General features: G+C 53.2%; 2 protein-coding genes and 1 long non-coding RNA gene across 3 annotated transcripts in view; 1 reads left to right on the forward strand and 2 right to left on the reverse strand.

Moving 5' to 3' along the window:
* Positions 1–1,075, reverse strand: part of SERPINA11 (serpin family A member 11) — a 13,076-nt gene extending 12,001 nt beyond the window's left edge. Inside the window, exon 1 of the mRNA XM_036315758.1 lies at positions 386–1,075. The gene's annotated coding sequence lies outside the window, so the exon portion shown is untranslated. The remainder of the gene's footprint in view (positions 1–385) is intronic.
* Positions 1–18,421, forward strand: part of LOC118659575 — an 18,789-nt gene extending 368 nt beyond the window's left edge. Inside the window, exons 2-3 of the long non-coding RNA XR_004968644.1 lie at positions 14,701–14,748; positions 18,343–18,421. This is a non-coding gene — a long non-coding RNA (uncharacterized LOC118659575). The remainder of the gene's footprint in view (positions 1–14,700; positions 14,749–18,342) is intronic.
* Positions 3,687–17,489, reverse strand: SERPINA9 (serpin family A member 9). Its single transcript, XM_036315757.1, has 6 exons — positions 17,170–17,489; positions 11,323–11,410; positions 10,356–11,018; positions 7,809–8,079; positions 5,769–5,916; positions 3,687–4,231 (listed from the first exon to the last, which is right to left on the reverse strand). The coding sequence occupies exons 3-6, from the start codon at positions 10,999–11,001 to the stop codon at positions 3,998–4,000; spliced, it is 1,299 nt and encodes a 432-aa protein (XP_036171650.1). The 5' UTR covers positions 11,002–11,018; positions 11,323–11,410; positions 17,170–17,489; the 3' UTR covers positions 3,687–3,997.
* Positions 18,422–18,602: the final 181 nt, after the last annotated feature.

Genomic DNA, 18,602 nt, shown 5'->3' on the forward strand with positions numbered 1-18,602 from the left:
GGTCAGATCCAGACCAGGCTCCCAGAGGGCCCTTTTCAAACAACAGGGCCCCTAGGACATCTGCTGCGTCAGCGCTGTCATCTGGCTTTGGGCTGCATTGTTCTGTTTTCTCCTCTGTCTGCCAGCATTACTGGGAGTTCCTCTCTCAAAAATGTTGAAGACCAAGTTTTTCATAAAAGGTTATTTAAAACCTGAGGTTCCTCCTTCAACCCTTAGAAGAATACATCATGGCGTTTTCTCCTTTAGGGGGACTCGGGCCTCCCATCCCTGCTGCTAAAGCCAGACAGAGATAGATAGATAGAGAGAGAGAGAGAGAGAGAGAGAGAGAGAGAGAGAGAGAGAGAGAGAGGCCCTTGCCTTCATTCCCCATGCATATGGGACTCACAGAGAGGTGCCAGGCGGGCCCTGGTCTTCAGTGCTGCGCGGCCTCCAACCACAGGAGAATAGTGTTTGCAGATCACAGCAGCCGGGTCAATATTTGTCTGGCCAGTTCCTGGAACCAGGAAGGGACCTGAGTGATTAGGAAACAGGAAGGGACCTCTTTTTTCACGTATCCATCCCGCCGGCCCAGCAGCAAACAGCGAGTATGATCTGGACCCGCTGGGTTGGCGGAGATTCTGACATGGGTGCTGCCGGCGGCCAAGGGTGCTGAAGGCAGGGGTCGGGGGACATTGCTGTCCATCCTTTACGGGTGCTGTGTGCTCCGGGCAGCGGTCCTTAAGCAGCGCCCTCACCTAGGAATGCGAGATGCTAACTCAGCCTGCCCCGCCAGCATGCATAGCATGTGTGACTCAATCCATCCTGCCGTAAACCTTAAACTTACACAGCGATGCGTGGCGAGTGCTTCCCAGTACAGCTGGAAAAAAGGAATGTGAGAGAGGCACAATCGTTCCCTACTTCACAGAAGGGAAACTGAGGCTCTGTGAACTTAACTGAATGCCGTAACCTGGGTGCTGGGGCCACTCAGAGACTGTCTGCCTCTCCAGCCAAAGCCCTTACCTCTGACCACTCAGTGCTTCCCTAAGACTTCAAATAAACAGGGTCCGTGCACAGAGAACAGCCTGGGAGGGAACTCAGAAAACAGAGCAAAGTGTCCTACCCTCCCCTCTTTCCCCTCCCCTCCTCTCCCCTCTCCTAAGAGCTCCGTAAAGTGGATCATGACCCGCTCACCGCGTGTCCCCGGTTCTAGAGCCAAGCCTAGAACCAGATGAGTATCTGTTTATGAGTGAATCTTGAGGTGACAGGATGGAGGTGACTTTTATGTTCTTCTTTGTGTACATTTAGATTCTCCTAATTTCTCACAAAGAGCATGTATCTTCTTTATAATGAAAACAAATCACTGTTAAGAAGAAGTGTTTAATCACACCCATGAAGCGAAAGGAAAGCTGGTCGGGCTGGTGCAGTGGTTCTAATCAAGAGGCACTTGGGAGACGTAAAGGCTCCCTTCCCTCCCAGGCTGAGTCTGAGCCTGCGGGGGCTGCATGCCTCTGGCCTGTCTGGTGTGTGAGGCACAAGAAAGCCCAGGTGGGAGCCATGGACGCTCAAGGTCAGACCCAAGGACATCCGGCCAGGCCCCAAGGGGGTCTGCTACACCTACCAATGTTTGAAACCCCACCTGTGGGTCCATGCAGTGCTGTGAGCCTTGTTTCATGAAGACACGGTTGTTGTTTGAATGAATGAGAGCATTCACTGAGGAGAAACCAGTTACTCTTGGCTGGCACGTAAACTACCTGGCCCTTTACATACCTTCCCACGTGGCAGGGAAGAAGACACTGGGAGGTGCTGTTTTGGATTCTGTACAGCCCACCTTGCAGAGCTGTGGGGGGACAAAGCATGATGTGCAGTGCCCGGCCAGGGCGAGCAGAGAGGGAGAGAGATGGGTGTATGGAACTGGTTCTCTGATATCGGAGGATGGCCATCAGGCGGGAGGCCCAGAAGAGAGGATGCTGCAGTTCAGGGCCCAAGGCCTCTGCTGGTAGATTCCCTCTTGCTCCCGGCAGGTCGGTCTTTTCTCAATGAAGACCTTCAACTGATTGGATGCGGCCCACCCACATTATGGAAGGGCAGTCAGCCTTACCCACCAATTGAAATGTTAATCTCCTTGTGATCAATAATATAATACCTGGCAGGGGTACTTCTCAACCCTCCTCATCTTTTCGTCCATCGCCCACACCCCTCCCACCCGGCGGCCATGAAGCATAATAATCATATGATCCTGTCGACAGAGGCGAGCGCTGTGCAGGAGTGAGGTTTGGCCCCGCAGCCAGGAGAGGGACAGTGGGCAGCCCCACGTCTGGGCTTCAGTCCGGGGCCCAGGCCTGCCTTGGGTCAGCTGCTCTCTCCTGTGAGTGGGGGAGGGGAGCGATTTCTAGAAGCTTCTTAGCATACTCCGTTTTCTTTCTTCCTTTCTTTCTTCCTTTCTTTCTTTCTTTCTTCCTCTCTCTTTCTTTCTTCTTTCTTTCTTTCTTTCTTCTTCTTCTCTCTCTCTTCTTTCTCTTTCTCTCTCTCTTCTCTTTCTTTCTTCTTCTTTCTTTCTTTCTTTCTTTCTTTCTTTCTTTCTTCTTCCTTCCTTCCTTCCTTCCTTCCTTCCTCCTTCCTTCCTTCCTTCCTTTCTTCCTTTCTTTCTTCCTTCCTTCCTCCCTTCCTCCCTTCCTCCCTCCCTCCTCTCCTCCCTCCCTCTCCTCCCTTCCTCCCTTCCTCCCTTCCTCCCTTCCTCCCTTCCTCCCTCCCTCCCTCCCTTCCTCCCTTCCTCCCTTCCTCCCTTCCTTCCTTTCTTTCTTTCTTTGTAAAAGAGCTTGGAAACGCCACCAAGCGGCCCTCAACACATCGGGGTGTAGGCATGGGCCCCCGGAACCCCGGGCTCCACTGGAGGCTGCGGTGTCACCCTGGGTCATGCCGGGCGGGAGGGGAAGGAGCCAGAGCAGCCAACGGGCAGAGGAGGGCGGAGAAGCCTGTGCGGGGAACCCCCGAGGCCCCTCGCCCCCTCGCCCCCTCGCCCCACGCATGAGGCTGAGGAGTCAGCGGGAGGGGCAGGCCACGGTCCCTCCAAGCAACAGGGAGGAGGCCGAGCACCCGAGGGCCCTGTGTGCGCGCGCGACCGTGTCAGAGCCAAGAGGGCAGCTGCCGCGGCCAGTCTGGATGGAACCCCGAGGTGAGCACCCAGAAAGGTCTTCCCAACCCGGACACTAACCCTCGTCTTCCTGTTGGAGAAACTCAGCCGGTTTAATGGCACCTCCCACCAAACCCAGACCCCTTTCCTTGGCCATCGACGCCTGATGCCATCTGACCTTGTTCAAGTACCACAGCCACAGCGCCTCTTTCTGTCCCTCCGACGGGCCTGTGCTCACAGAAGCACCCCCTCGCCGCCTTTTCCCCCTCATCCGACCGTCCTAGTGAGGGCCTTCCCAGCACTCCGAATGCTGGTACAACCACATGCATTTACAGGTTTCATTTCCTCAGGGCGGAGGTGGTCTACCACTCCCATCTGTGTCCCCAAACCGGGAGCCTGTCTGCCTGATTCACTCCTGGCACGTATGAGGTGCTCAGTGTGTTTTTGTTGAATGAATAGATGAATTCAGGCAGCCACTGAAATGCCGCATAACAACAGCCTGGCCTCTGTGACTTACCCACCAGACCACTCTCAAATCCACACCCTGGGGGCGCATGGGAGCGCTGTGCGGCCAGACTCACGTTTTAGGTTTATTGCTGTGATTCTGAAGTACAGGCCACTGGCCTGCATGTCACCACCCCCAGGGGCTAAGGAATGGAAATATACCAACCCAGACACACCCCAGCAAGCCAGCCGCCTGGGAGAGCATGGAAGGGGGTGTGCCGGGGCTCAGGGGCTTGGTCTGTGACTGGATCTCTGCTGATTGGGGTGACTGAGCCTCGGGCAGCACATGCAGCTCCGCGGGGTCAGGTGGACCCTCACACAGAGGCCCGTCCCCCTGTCCCCAGGATCTGCAGGCCACGCGGTTTGTTTATTTCCTGTGCGTTGTTATCGTGTCATCCGAGAAAGGCCTTTCCCCGCTGGGAACTGGGTGGGATCTTCCACTTTGCCCAGGAAGAGCGTGGTCTGCGCAGCGCTGCCCACGATCAGCAGCAGGAAGGGCCTGTTGAAGCAGACGGTGTGGGAGGAGCTGTCTTTGGAGCGGGCGGTGAGCTTGGTGGCCGTGGCCGCCGCGGCCTTGGTGCCCGACTCACTGACGTCCACCACCGCCCGGTGGGAGACCTGTCGAGGGAAAAACAGACACCGACATGGTTGAAAAAACCTGAACTTTGATGTTTTGCCTGGGAATGGGGACACCTCCACCCCCACCCTCCACCCCCACGTCCCCAGAGGCCAAGTGCCTGGCCTGAGGCTTGCCGCTGATCAGTTGGCTCTTAGGCATGGAGTTGACTGGTTACCAGTACAGCCCAGAAAGACCTAGGTTTGAGTCCCAGTTCCGCCACTCATTGTTGCAAAAGTTATTTAGAGGTCGCGTGCTTCACTTTCCAAATCGATGAAAGGCCGATAATAATTGCATGCATCCCACGGGGTTGTTTGACGAACTGAAGGAGATCTAGGAAGTGTGCATACCAGAGTGATTGCCGCAGCCGTGGCGGGGGCATGGCGGTCAGGTGCTACTGACTGTCGCACCCTACTTGGTCTTCTAGACAAGAGATCCTTACGCTGGGCTCATGCACTGCCAGCCTCAGGGTCCTGTGACTCCCAACAGTCACAGTCGTTGTTTTCATATGTGCACATGGGTTCATAGTGCTCATAATATTTTTTGTCCTCACTCAAGGATATGTTTATTGATTTTAGAGAGAGGGGAATAGGGGGGGGAAAGAGAGAGAGAGAGAGAGAGAGAGAGGGAGACTGATTACCTCCCATATCCCCCCTGACCGGGAATTGAACCCACAACCTAGGTATATGCCCTGCACAGGAATCAAACCCACAACCTTTTTGGTGTATGGGACAACACTCCAACCCACTGAACCACCCGGCCTGAGCTGCCCATCATATTCTTGTGGAATCTGTACTCCTTCCCTGGACACCAGTGACAAAGGCCCCGTTCAGTGGCCCAGGGCCGCTTCGGAGCATTGCACTCTGTTACGAAAACAAATTTTAGGTCAGGGATCAGAAACCCCCGCAGACAGGCATTAGACAGGTGACCCAGTGGGACGAGGAGACCCGTTGTAGAGTGTGGGGTCCACGGGGAACCTGGAGGGTGCCCTCCACCTAAAAGGGGTGCTCCCGGCTCAGCCCCAGCCAGAGGCCACTGTGTAGAGGTTTGGCCTGACTACTTGGGAATTGTGCTCAATGATTTGTTTCAAGAGAATCAGAAATCTGAATGTTTAGGTCCAATATCCTACATTGTGGAAGTCAGCTCCCTCTCTTCCTAGTTTCCTTGCTTTCTTGTTTTACATCACAGGGCACTAATGGCCAGGGGCAGTCACATTAGGGCCCCAGTGTGAGGGCCTGGGCTCCAGGGGGCACTTGCTCATCTGCAGCAGGTGTGGGCGGTGCCGGGTTCTCAGGAAACTGCCGTTGAACTCTAGGAGCACTTGTCTGGCGAGGGATAACGGTGTGTGGGAGGTGTGATGGCCACGGAGCAGCAGGCCTGGCCGCCATGCCAGGCGGCCCTGTCTCTGCCACAGAGAAGTCTCTTCGCCTCCTGGGGACTCTGTTTCTGGGTCCGTGAGGTGAGCGTGCTCGATCGGTCGGTCTCTATGGGCCCTTCCCACTCAGGCTCAGATGCGAATATTCTCATTGACCAACTCACTTTGGAAACTTTCAGGAAGCCTTTCTTTGTGATTCCAGAAAAATCGGCGTTTTTGTCAAAGGCGTCCCGGATGCCCATCTTCGGGAGCACGGTTTCCAGGTCATAGGAGGTAGATGTGGAAAACTTAGGGATGAACACCTCTATCCACCTGGGAGGAGGGAAAGGAAGAGGTGAGGGCACAGGCCTGGGTCCCAGCTGTTTCCAGGTGACGTTTCAGGAGACTGCTCCCGCGAGGCCCTGCTGGTTGCTGCTGAAGGGCCAACACATGCCCGTCAGCTAACCAGGCTGTGCTGGAGGGGAGCCTCCGGGACGAGCAAGCCCAGCCCTGAGGAGGACAGAGATGGAAAAGAGGCCCCTAATGAGGGAGGGCAGAGCAGAGAAGGGGCCTCAACCAGGGACCCTCTGGCAGAGGCCATGGGCAGTGACAGCAGTGAGCCTGCCTCCCTGGGCCAGATGCCACCCACCAGCCCTTCTGGAGACAAACCCTGCTGACCCTCAAGAGCAGCCCAGTCCAATAGAACTTTCTGCAAAGTTGGAAATAGTCTCTGTCTGTGGTGTCCAGTATGGCAGCCACCAGCCACATGTGGCAATCGAGCAATTGAAATGCAACTAGTGCCAACAAGGAACTTCGTTTTTAAGTTTATTTTAATTAAATTTAAATAACCACCTGTGGCTGCTGGCTGCTATGTTAGACAACACAGCCCTGGATTTGGCACTTCCCAGACCCCTCAGTAATAGTTTCCCTGAACCAAGAGTGAACAGCCCGCATTTATTGGGCATTTACTATGTGCCAGGCATTGTCTCAGGCACATTCATGAACTTATCTCCATTTTAGTGATGGTAAAGCTTAATTTTAGTGCTTTGCCCAGTCATGTGCTTAACAAGTCACAGAAATGTAAGCACAGAGTGTGGGTGCTACTCATTGCTGGGCTCCTGTTGACATCGAGCACAGTGGACAGCTCTCGCTTCCCTGCCTTGGGTCTTGCACTGGCTTGGCCATCTTCATCTTCTCTCGGCTCTGTCTCTTTACAGACACCCCCACCCCCACCTCCATGCTGGCTCCTCTGCCTCCATCCAGCCCTGGTTGCAAGCTAAGAACAGAAGAAACCTGAGAAACCTTCTGCAGTGTCTCTTTATCCCCAACTGTACATCTTCCCTAGTGCTGTTTCCTTTGCCCAATATGCCTTTCTGAGCTCTGTGAGCTACCCACGCCTTCATGTTCTGTTCATACTTGTGGCTCAAACGCACCATCTCCTTGAAGGCTCCCATCATTCCAGCTGAAAGTCACCTCGCTTTGCTCAGAAGCGGCTCAGCACTCCGCCTGCTCCCACCCTGGGCATTGATCTTTGTCTTTTCTGAACTATGTTGTCCCTGATCCTTCTTTTCTCTCCTCCTAGACCATGCCCACAATGCCAGGACAATATTGCTAAGAGATCAGACATAAGACTCTTTTTTATCTTATGGTTAACATCCCTTGAATACTACCCATAATTACAGAACTAATAATTTTATTATTAGCAAACATTTATTGGACACTTACTATCTCCCTGGCATTCTTCTAAGCACTTTATAAGTAGGAACTTGTTTTATCTTTTCAGCGTCCTATGAGTTGAGTGATATTATTACCCTCATTTTGTAGGTGAGCACCAGTGCTGTGTGTGTTGGTCTTTATGGAATCCTGCCCTGGCATTAAACATCACAGTGGTGGATGGAGTAAGCTCAGCTAGCACAGAATAGCTACAGTGACAGAATAATTTCACAGAGGCATGTAGCGTCGTGACCTTGGGTAATTCACTTCCCCTCTTGGAGCCTTGTTTCCTTGCCTGCGAGCGGGGGTGATAACACTCCTCATCCGCCAGGTGACTGTGAGGTTCAAGTGAGAACGAACACTGACGCACAGCACCGAGCTCCCTGCCTGGCAGGCAGTTGGTGCTCGCTTGCAGGAGTGATGATCGCACAGCTGCTGTCGCGGCCTCTCCTCATCCTGGGCTGTTCACCATCACCTGCCTCAGGCCCCAGCAAACTGACACAGGTGCCCACCTCTTCTTGAGTAAGTGGCTCCACTTCCTCAGGGTCCTGGAGGACAAGGCCTGCTCCAGCTGCTGCATCTTGCCTGGACTGGGGAGGACGAAGAGGGCCGTGCTGCCTCCTTTGTAGTCCATCTGTAGCACAGAGCAGTTCAGCTCTGGATCCACTCCAAAAGCAAACTGCTCCACCTGGTGCATCATAGGGACCTTCACCGTGGTCTTGCCCACCACAAACGGGTACATTTTACTCGTATACGTCGGGTTAAAGGGCTTCTCCCACTTGGCTACACAAAGAGAGAAGGAAAGTCTTGAGTCACAGTGAGGTGAACAGCCAAGGATCTCTGAAACTCACTCCAGCATAAAAACAATGAGCAACTCCCAACAATGATTAAAATTGCCTGTTCTAGAACTCTGGACGTTAACCAAATGCCTTCAGCAAACAGAACCATCCATTGAAGAAAAACATAAATTTTGGTCAGAATGGTCAGCTTTGTGGCATTTAACTTGCCCTAGTTCCACTGCCCACACCCTTGACAAATAACAGCCTGCCTTTGTGGTGCAATCCAGCCACCTGACAGCCACGGAGGGAAAGAAATGGGGCCGGAACCTTTTCAGAGACTCACTCTCAAAGAACTCTCATCATTTGAGCTGTCGTACGCTTCCCTGGAAGGCATCACTCGAAAAGCTGTCTGTACGTGATCTGATTGGGAGCTCAACCAATGCAAAAAGCCCTGTCGTTTCCTTGGGGAAAATTAGTCAAAGATGGTTACAGGCACTGATAAATTGAGCAGCTTTCTGAGGCTTTAGATAACAATTGATTAATCAAAAAGCTTAATAGGACAGATGGTGGAGGTGGTATTTGCAAAAATGACAGAGTAAGGACCTCTGCATAGTCACCCTTTCATAAAGGCAACAAGAAGAACTGGCAGAAACAGAACCAGCATTTTCAGAACACTGGGAATGTAGCAAAGGCTCCTAGTAACCTGGGGAGAGTCCATTCAAGAAAAATAGCTGAATTTCGATGAGAACAGTAAACTTTGTGGCATTTTAACTAGTATTCGTCTCCTCCTTCTCTCTCTAGCTCAGCAGTAGCTTTGAAAAATAGAAGACTGTATTCCCAGCACCAGAGGGAGAGGAACAGATATGGAGACATTTCAAAGCCTCATTCCCAAGGACTGATAATTATTTGACTGATAGTTTCCTGGACAGTGCCACTGCCAGGCTGCTCTGGCTCCTTCCCCTTGCCCACCCGGCATGACCCAGGGTGACACCCGCAGCGAGTTCCACCAGGGGCCCATGCTCACACCCCGATGCTGGGCCAGTTCCACCACCTCCCTGGAGCCACTGACAAGTTGATTGGCATTCACTCAGCTAAAAGCACGTCTCCTCCAGGTCCAGGGAATATTTTCCAGGAACAATTAAAGGCAAGTGTTTTAGCTGCTTGGTTGCCTGGCGCAGGATAACAGCTGGGACAAACAACAGACTAATCAAAAAATCTAAAAGAAAAAGCTGAGGAAAGAGATGTCATGGAGACTGAAGAGCTCAGTGTACCCTGGGCATTTAGATGCTGTGCACATGGGTAACGCGATGTGGATGTTTGAAAAAAATACATGAAGGCTGTAAGCTCTTCCCTCCAGTGGACCTTGAAGGTCGGCACAAACAGAAACTGAATGGGGACTCAGAGTTATAAACTGCCTTGATGAGTGTGGATGACATGCCCCACCGTACACACAAAGGCCCTCTGCAAAGACTGGGCCCTCTGCTTATGTGTGCCAGGCCTTTAAGAAACCTCTGCCCAGTCATTTAAATAACCAAGAGGAGACGTCAGTGGCCACACATGACCAAGAACAGACTTTAAAAATTAGTTCAGAAAAAGCACCAAACAAACAGCTACTGCCACAGCAATGAGAACAAACCCTTGGCAGGGGGCGAATTTCAGAGCTGCCATATTACATTATTTTAAAAATCCAGCCTTTACAACAAAACATATTTGGCATAAAGAGAAACTAAGTATGGACCATACCCAGGAATAAAAGCAATGTACTAATACCAGAAACGAAAGAAGGAACACCACCACAGATCCTATGGACGTGAAAAAGAAAATAAAGGAATACTATCAACAACTCTCTACCCACCAAGTTGATAACCTAGATGAAATGTCCCATTCCTTGAAAGACACAATTTGCCAAAACTCACATAAGAAATAGTAGACAATGTGAATAGGTCTACATCTATTAAAGAAGTTGACAATAATAACTTTTTAAAACACAAAAAGTTACAGGCAGGGGCAAGAGATGCGGTCCTTTCTCTCAAGGTCATTTCTAGAAAAAAAATTTTCCCATGGGCTGCCCACCGAGCCTGATGTTAGCCCCTCAGGACACATAATCAGGCTACACAAGGACAGACCTGAATGAGCCCATTGCACTTGATAAACTGAGATGGCCAAGGTCGTGCACCCAGCTAGTTTCAGATGGCTGTCCAGGGTCTGTCTAGCTTGCTTACTTGCCTGGGCTTGGGGAGGAACAATGTTAAAATCAAAATCAACCTCTCAGAGTCTCACCGTCAAAGAAGATGTAGTTCACCAGGACCATGGCTGTCTGAGGTTCAAGGTCCTGAATTAAGTCTACAACCTTCCCTTTGGTCTCCTTCTCCACATAGCTGTTGATCCTCTTCCGGGCGGTGGAGCTGTCGGAGAAGTCCGTGGGGGAGACCTCCGACCCGTACAGCCGCTTGGCGTTGTCCAGGAAGCTTGTCTGCAGCTGCAGCTCCCTTTTGATGAAGAGGACACTCCCCATCCTCAGCTCCAGGTCCTCGCTGGGGACGCCGAGCGCGTGGACCAGGTGCTGGAAGCCTTGCTGCACGGCGGACTCGGGCATGCGCGTGAGGTTGAACCCCAGGCTCTGGAGGAGCTGGCTCTTGGTGGCCGAGCGGGCCCCGAGGGAGAGCATGGCCAGGGAAGCAGAGACGCTCATGGGGGAGAAGAAGATGTTCTCACTCGGGGTCTTCAACACCAGCCTCCGGTACAGGCGGAAGGCGAAGTCGGTGTTGCTGGCGGCCACCTGGGAGGCAGGGGTGCTCCTCGCGGAGGGTGGGCGGGGGGCTCCTTTGCTGGGGGCTCCTTTGCTGGGGGGACTGGGTGGGGACACACAATACATTGGAGCCCAGAGGCTAATAACTAGGAATACTTGATAAAAGGAAGATGCCATTTTGGAACGAAGTAAGCCTGCAAGAGAGGGAAGAACATTGAGGGGAGGTAAGGCGAGCGTCTGGCTCCTGAATCAGAGGCCATGCAACCTTCCACACCAGGAGCAATTGAATGGGGACAAGCAGGACAGTTAGCAGCTCCCAGAGAGGCTGGAGAAGGGGGTGGCATGTGTGTGTGTGTGGGGGGGGGGGGGGGGACGACAGACTGCAGAATCAGCTGTGCAGCGTGTGGCTGGATTCCTGTCTCTGGGGCCCGCCGGAAGGTTGATGCGGAGCCTGCCTCAACCCCAATGGCATTTTCAAGGACGATGCGGGCTGCTCACCTGGAGTGGCCGGAGGTGAGTAGAGCGCAGTAGTGGAGCTCACTGGGTGCCGGTGCGTGAACCTGAGCTGGCAAAGCCTGGCCCGTGTCTGCACAGGGAGGAGGGCAGTGAGGAGGGAGGACCACGGTGCGAAGCCCCGACTGTCCCTGTTGATGAGCTGGGGTCTTGGGGAAGCCATACGGGAATGTGGGCCTGCAGGACCCCTGTGGTGGGCTGGGGTCTGCTGTGCCGACGTGGATAGTAATGACTGATCACAGCACTTGACCATGAGTGAGTGGACCAGGTGCCGACCCAGAGTCAGAGCCTAAGCAAGACCACGCATTTCCTCACAACCTCACAACGTGCTGTGTGAGGAACAGCCTGTGCAGTCGCCTGTGCCCTGCGTCGCCTCCTCCGCCCCACTTCCCCAGCTGCAGAGGAGGGTGGCTCTGAGGAAAAGTGAGACAGTCTGTGTGATGCCCACAGTGGGCATGGGAGGTGGGAAGGGACAGGCCTGCCCTGGGTGTGCATAACTGTGAGCAGGGACGAGGTTGAAGGAAGAGACGGCCAGCGGTGCCCTGGGGCAGAGAAGTCCCGCGGGCCTGGGGTGGGGCACCACAGAGCACCTGTCCCCTCTCTGGGGAGGCATGGTGGGAGTGGGGGATCCCGAGGCACCTGCTAACACCGGCTCTGCCTCCCAGAGCGTCCCCCTTGCCATCAGCAGACCTGGCCTTGCTGGAGGACATCTGGCTCTGTGCCCAGTCCTGCTGCATGGGACGCCTGGGCTGCAGGGAGGGGCGCCGGGGGGGGGGGGGCGCTGCCTGGACCAGTCGCCCTTCTGGGCTCAGCTGGTGAATGGCTGGTCCTGTCCTCCTGTCGTGGCCTGGCCTCCATGTGATCTCAGGGAAGTGGCTGATGCTCTCTGGGCCTCAGGGTGGTGGCCTTAAGGGGCTTCCTTCCTGGGCAGCTGGGGTTCCACAGCCGTGGGCTCAGAGGCAGGTCCTTACACTCCCGAGGTCATGCTCAGCCCAGGCTCCAGGCAGCTCTCAACCTGCTTCCATACTCGGCCTCTCCCACTGAGCTCTGGCCTCCCAGGGCCACCCCTTCTGTCTCCCAGGGCTTGCCTGTGGCCTGAGGCTCTGCAATCAGGGTGACAGGGACACTTTGTCCTCCCTGTGCCCACCCCATCTGCACCCCTCCCTGCGGCTGCCACTCCTCGGGTCCACCTCCCATTGTCTTGCACCTGCACAGTTCCTCACTGGTCCAGTCACCCATCCGCCCTGCAGACAGGTGAGCTTTCCAGATTCAAACCTCATGCGTCACTCTCCTACTCGGATTCCTCCATGGCTCCCACTGGCCTTGGGAGGGGCGCCCAGGCACCCGGCACATCAGTTCCTCTCCCTGGGCCCCGAGTAGTCCCGCCTCACCCTCAGGCAGAGCGGATCCCATTTCCTGGGTGGGCGGTATTTCGAGGTCCACCCTCCCCTGCTTTCATGGACCTTCCTGTCCAGCTTGGGTATCAAAAGGCTTCACTCCATCCCAAACCCCTCCACACCCGGGGCCTTGGTGGCTGTGACAATGGCAAGGCCCTCGGCAGGCAGTCTGGTCCACTGCGGTCGCCAAGCTCCAGTCTCCCTCTGCTGCTGCCATGGCCCCCGTGCCCACTGCCTGTGGGCGGATCGCAGCCCTTTCCATGTCCTGAGCATGGGCTCCCCCTTATGTTGGTGTGCACACCGACACCCGCCCCCCCCCCCCCACACACACACATACACACCAGGTGGCCTTGCCTCTTACCCCCATTGAAGAGAGCCCCTCAGAAAAGGAACCTCCTCCACCAAGGACATACCCTACTTTCCCCAGCACTCCTCCCCCCCTCCCCTCCCTCCACCACCCTCCTACCCCCTCCCCTCCCACCACCAACCTTCCTCCTGGAGCCAGAAGCAGCCCTCATCTCCGCCTCAGGGCCCTTACACCTCTCTTGTCCGCATTTATTTGTTTGTTTGTTTGTTTTATAGTTTAAAGTATCACAGATGTCTCCTTTTTCCCCCATCGACCCCTCCCCGGCCACTCCCACCGCCCCAGTGTTTTAACACTCCCCACAACCAGCTCCCTGCGATGGATTTTAAAGTCTTGCCCATCAAGACAACCGCCGTGACACAGCAAAGAGCTCACTCCCTTCTTGCTACTGCCCCATATTTTTTCTATTTTTAAGATTTCTTTTTAATTTATTTTTTTAGAGAGAGAAGGGAGAGGGAAAGAGAGAGAGAAACATCAATGTGAGAGTGAAACAGTGATCGCCTGTCTCCTGCACACCCCCTACCGGGATCGAGCCTGCAACCCAGGCATCTGGCATGCCTGGGAATCGAAGCAGCAACCTTTTGGTGCCTGGGACAGCACCCGGCCAACTGAGCCACACCGGCCAGGGAAACTCTGCCCTATCTTCACACACACACACACACACACACACACACACACACACACACACCCATCACAGCCCAAATCTTCATGAGCTGCGTGGTCATGGCTGCCATGGCCTCGCCTCCCAAGCACTCCCTGGCCCGCTCCACTCTGGGTTCTGAGTGCACAGAAATGGGCCCAGCCCATGGACGTGTGTAGGCTCCCTTCTTACTTGACTTCTCAGTAGCACCTGGCACTGGAGACCACCCTCAGCTGCTTGCCCAGTCCCCCCTTCGGCTCCGTGACACTGTGCGCGCCTGGATTTCTCTCTCGGTTCCCCCCTTGGTCGCCTTTGCTGGTGTCTCCTCTCCTGCCAGGTCCTTACGGGCTCGGCACCCAGCGCTCGCTCACACTCTCCTCACTTTTATCTCTCCTCTCTCAGCCGCTGGCCTGGTCCCTCACCACCCGCTGCTCTATAACTGAAAATGCAAATGACTTCCTTGAACCTCCAGCCCAGACCTTTCCTCTGAACTCCATATATGTAAGCACTGACTTGGTATACCCTCCTGATGTTGCAAACAAACCTTAAGCTCAGAATCACCCACGCCGAACTCACCTACCCCAACACCATCTCGCAACAAAAGTTACCGCTGACACCTCTTTCAGTGTCTCCTTCCATGGCGCCACCACTTACCACTCATCCGCACCCCTCCACCCCTTCTTCCCATGTCAACACACGCCTCTCCCAGTGCCCCAGCAGCCTCTCCTCTCCTTCCTAGTGTGGGCAGCGGCATCTCTCACTGACCTGCGTGGTCTGGCCTCCGTTGGCCCCTCTAACTTCATCACCCAACTCAAAGGCCCTTGCTCTGGGCTGGGCTGCTATGCCCAGCCATTCTGCCCGTGTTTATGATCCTCACGTGATCTTTGCACTTCCTCCTCATGGAGTGTTCTTCTTCCCCCTCCTCAAACGTTCCCCCTAATTGATTTTTATTTATTGTTTAGGTCCCAGCTCGTGTGAATTCCTCAAGGAGGCTCTCTTTGACCACCCAGGTAAGGAACATTCCTCCTATTAAATGTTTTTAGTACCATGCGCCTCAGTGAAACTCCACTGTCATACTCTCCCATTCATTTGTGTGACTGGAAATTTAATCAAGGTGGTTGCCTATCTTGTTCTCCCTGTACATCGCTGTATGGCCAAGGCTCAGGGCTCAGGGAGTGTTTGATGAGTGAACGAATGAGAATGGGAATGTAAGTGAGTAATTTACCTCTGAGGGTTGATCTGCCTGGAAATGAGCAAGAGAGACTCTTTCAAGGTCTCTTAGTGCTAATGAAGGTGATAGGTATGTACACGTATGAAATTCGAGTTGACTGACACTTCTGGCCAAGACAGTAACTGCCTTTGGACTTTTAAATCATTAGAAAATTTTCTAAAACAATCGAGACACTGAAGAAAACAAGAAGAAACAATCAGACGTTGGGCAGCGCGGCGGAGAAGGGAGGCGCGCAGGGGACCCTGTGATCGCCCAGTCTCTGCCCAGGGCGCTTTCTGACCGGGAAGGAGCCGAGGCGCGGCAGGCTCCCTGGGCCCAGGAGACGGAGCGCTGTCTGAGGAGCCCGGAGCCCAGCGGAGCCGCGGAGGCGGGCCTGAGCTTCAGACCAAACCGGAGCTGAGCTCTGCGCGCATAAACCCTCCCCGGCTGCCCCCAAAATAAAAAATGAATCCCCGAAGCCCCAAAACCAAGACAAGGAACTGCTGGATGTACGCGGAACAACCCCCAGAGTTCACATAACGTGGGGAGATATTTAGATTATGGTCAGCGGGGGTGAGGAGACCTCATTGGATACCAGGGGCATTCAGGACAGAGCCTACTTGCTGCCTCTTGACGTTAGGACTGAACTGACTGGTTTAAAACTACTCTGGCCCGGCCGGTGTGGCTCAGTGGTTGAGTGGTTGGAGGTCACAGTTGCATTTGCAGTCTGGGCACAAGCCTGTGTTGTGGGCTTGATCCCCAGTAGGGGGTGTGTAGGAGGCAGCGGATCAGTGATGCCCATCATTGATGTTTCTATCTCTCCCTTCTCCCTTCCTCTCTGAAATCAATAAACACATATTTAATTTTAAAAAGCTACTCTAGTCCGGCTGGCGTGGCTCAGTGGTTGAACGCTGACCTATGAACCAGGAGGTCACGGTTCGATTCCCAGTTAGGACACATGCCCAGGTTGCAGGCTCGGTACCCAGTGCGGGGTGTGCAGGAGGCAGCCAATCCATGATTCTCTCTCCTCGTGGATATTTCTCTCTCTCCCCCCTCTCCCTTCCTCTCTGAAATCAATAAAAATATATTTTAAAAAAATAAATAAAAAAGTTACTCTAGATCAGTGATGGCGAACCTTTTGAGCTCGGCATGTCAGCATTTTGAAAAACCCTAACTTAACTCTGGTGCCATGTCACATATAGAAATTTTATTTGCAACCATAGTAAAGCAAAGATTTATATTTTTGATATTTATTTTATGTATTTAAATGCCATTTAACAAAGAAAAATCAACGAAAAAAAATGAGTTCGCGTGTCACCTCTGACACGCATGTCATAGGTTCGCCATCACTGCTCTAGATACACTAACAAGGCTTGAAAACATGCAAGTACCTGGTAATTTAGTTGACTGTCAAAACAGGTGTCAACACACTAGAAAGAAAGGTAAAAAAATCCAGACCAAAAAAGGGGAATGTCACAATGACCAGCATCCAATACAAAATTGCTAGATGTTTTAATAAATATAAAAATGTGATCCCAGACCAGATGGAAAAATCAGTCAATAGAAACAGACCCAGATATAGCTGGGATTATGAAACTAACAGGCAAGGACTGTAAAACATCTACTTAAAATATGCTTAAGTAAAGAACACTGTAATATCATGTGAGAAAAGTCAAAACTATGAAAACGCATCAAATCAAACTTTCAGAGATGAAAATTTCAATATCCAAAATGAAAAACTCATGGCTAGGTTTAAGAGAAAAGGTATAGAAGAAAAGACCAGTGAGCTTGAAGACATAGCCATAGGAACTATGTATGGAGAGAGTGAACTGGGGGAAAGAAATAATAGCAGCGCCCCAGCTGCCTGCGGGACAAAAGCAGGAAGTCTACCGTGGGCAGTTGGCGTTCTAGGCTAAAAGGGCCAGGGAGACCAGAGAAACTCTGGAAGAAATAATGACCGGAGGCATTTGTAACTCATTCTGTGTAAACTGTATCTAATAAAAAAGACCAAACACAATAAAAGGGAATGAATGTGGCCCTGCCCACCCCCTTGTTGGGTCTCACATGATTCCATCTCTAGACGGCCCTCCTCACTCACCCACCTGGCAGGCCTTTCCATCCTGCCGCTCCTTCTGCAGCGCCCATCCAGAGACTTCCCGAGCCCCACAGAGAGCCGCCCCTCCCCGGGGCAGACCACACCTGAGCGTCCACTGCGGTTTACCTTCCTGTGTGTCTGTCCCCGATCAGATCGCCTGGACCTGTGTGACTTCCTCTAGAGCAGGGACTGTGATCAGCGAGTGATGGGATGAGGGAGCAGATGCCGGGAGGGTGTGGGAGGACGCTGGAACCCTGAGGGCCAGGCTCTGTTGAGTCACCCACCCCCGGTACTTGAAGCAGTTGGCAGTCTGAATGAGTTTAGGGTTTCCCAAGCTTGGTTAATTGTCCAGAGAAACTGGTCTCATTAAAGTGCAGATTCCCAGGCCCCACCAACAGCTACTGAGTCACTTTCCAGGGAAAGACCAAAAGACTTGTGAGTGAGGGGACCTGGGTCTTCCTGCCCCCCAAGCTCTGCCCTTGCCCCCCGAGAGCAGCTCCCCAGGACTCCCCCCAGCTCAGAGCTCCTGTTCCTGGGACCTCAGGGCCTCCCGGAAAGGAAAGGCCGCCTCCCCAGTTGATTGGACCCGCCCAGCTCAATTGATTGGCGCAGCGGGAGCAGGCGCAGACACCGGAGCCTCATCTCACGCCTGTTTCTCAGAACCTCTCCGCCAGGGCAGCCCTGGCTAGTCTCCGCTTTTCCTGACTCTGGAATCCCCTGCCTGCCTCACACACATCTGTCCCACTGCTGGATTGTGGAGATCTTCATATCACTTTTAAAACCTGGCTACATCTTCATATTTTTCTCTTTTAAATTATTTTAAAATTTCACCTATATTTGCTGTTGATTGTGGAGCAGATTCGGTGAGATTAAGTGTCTTAACTAATCTCACAAACCAAACCCCGGGCAGAGCGGGGCTGGGGCCTTCCGCCGGCCTGGCTCCGGGGCCTCCCAGCGACTCCAGCCCCTCCAAGGCCCGGCCACAGTCCGCACAGGAAGCGCCACGGCATGCAGCACCGTGGCTTGAGCCCAGGCCAGACGGAGGGTGCTAGTGAGAACAACTGCTGAAATCCAAATAAAGTTTATTTTTTGAATTATTTATTTCTCCATTACAGTTGACATTCCATTTAACAAAGCAGAGCAGGCCTCGGCCCCTGCTGCAGCGGTGACAGTCTTGGTGGAATTTAATCAGAGGTTTGTTTTGTGTGTGTGTTTACAGTTAACTTCTCTTTGTGGCAGGTTGTCTGGGTTTTCATATTAATTTTTCAGTTTAAACACATTTCTTTTGTTTTTCTAAAGCTGATTTAAAAGTCAACCTTGAGCAAATAATAGTGCAGAATCGACGAGGCTTCTGCCACGGTCGTGGAAACCGTCCAGGAATGAATGAAACCTGAGAAATGAGCAGCAGCCGAGAGCGTGTTTCCCAAAGAGAAAGGTGCCTTGGCCTTGCTCCCCCGCTGGGCCTGGCTGGGACGAAGCTGACAGCCTGGAAACGCTTCCCCTCTGGGCCCGGCTGGGACGAAGCCAGCCATGTGACCCTGAGCTCTCTCTGGCTTTTC

Source organism: Myotis myotis, unplaced genomic scaffold, assembly GCF_014108235.1.
Source record: "Myotis myotis isolate mMyoMyo1 unplaced genomic scaffold, mMyoMyo1.p scaffold_m19_p_60, whole genome shotgun sequence".
In the NCBI taxonomy this organism is placed as follows: domain Eukaryota; kingdom Metazoa; phylum Chordata; class Mammalia; order Chiroptera; family Vespertilionidae; genus Myotis; species Myotis myotis.

What these genes read in the sequence shown, in the direction of transcription:
- SERPINA9 (XM_036315757.1), bottom strand. Translation starts at nt 11,001, where the DNA reads ATGGCATCTTCCTTTTATCAAGTATTCCTAGTTATTAGCCTCTGGGCT. An exon ending in GAACTACATCTTCTTTGACG is followed by an intron (nt 8,080 to 10,355) that starts GTGAGACTCTGA and finishes CTCTTTGTGTAG; the next exon opens with CCAAGTGGGAGAAGCCCTTT. An exon ending in GCTTCCTGAAAGTTTCCAAA is followed by an intron (nt 4,232 to 5,768) that starts GTGAGTTGGTCA and finishes TTCCCTCGACAG; the next exon opens with GTCTCCCACCGGGCGGTGGT.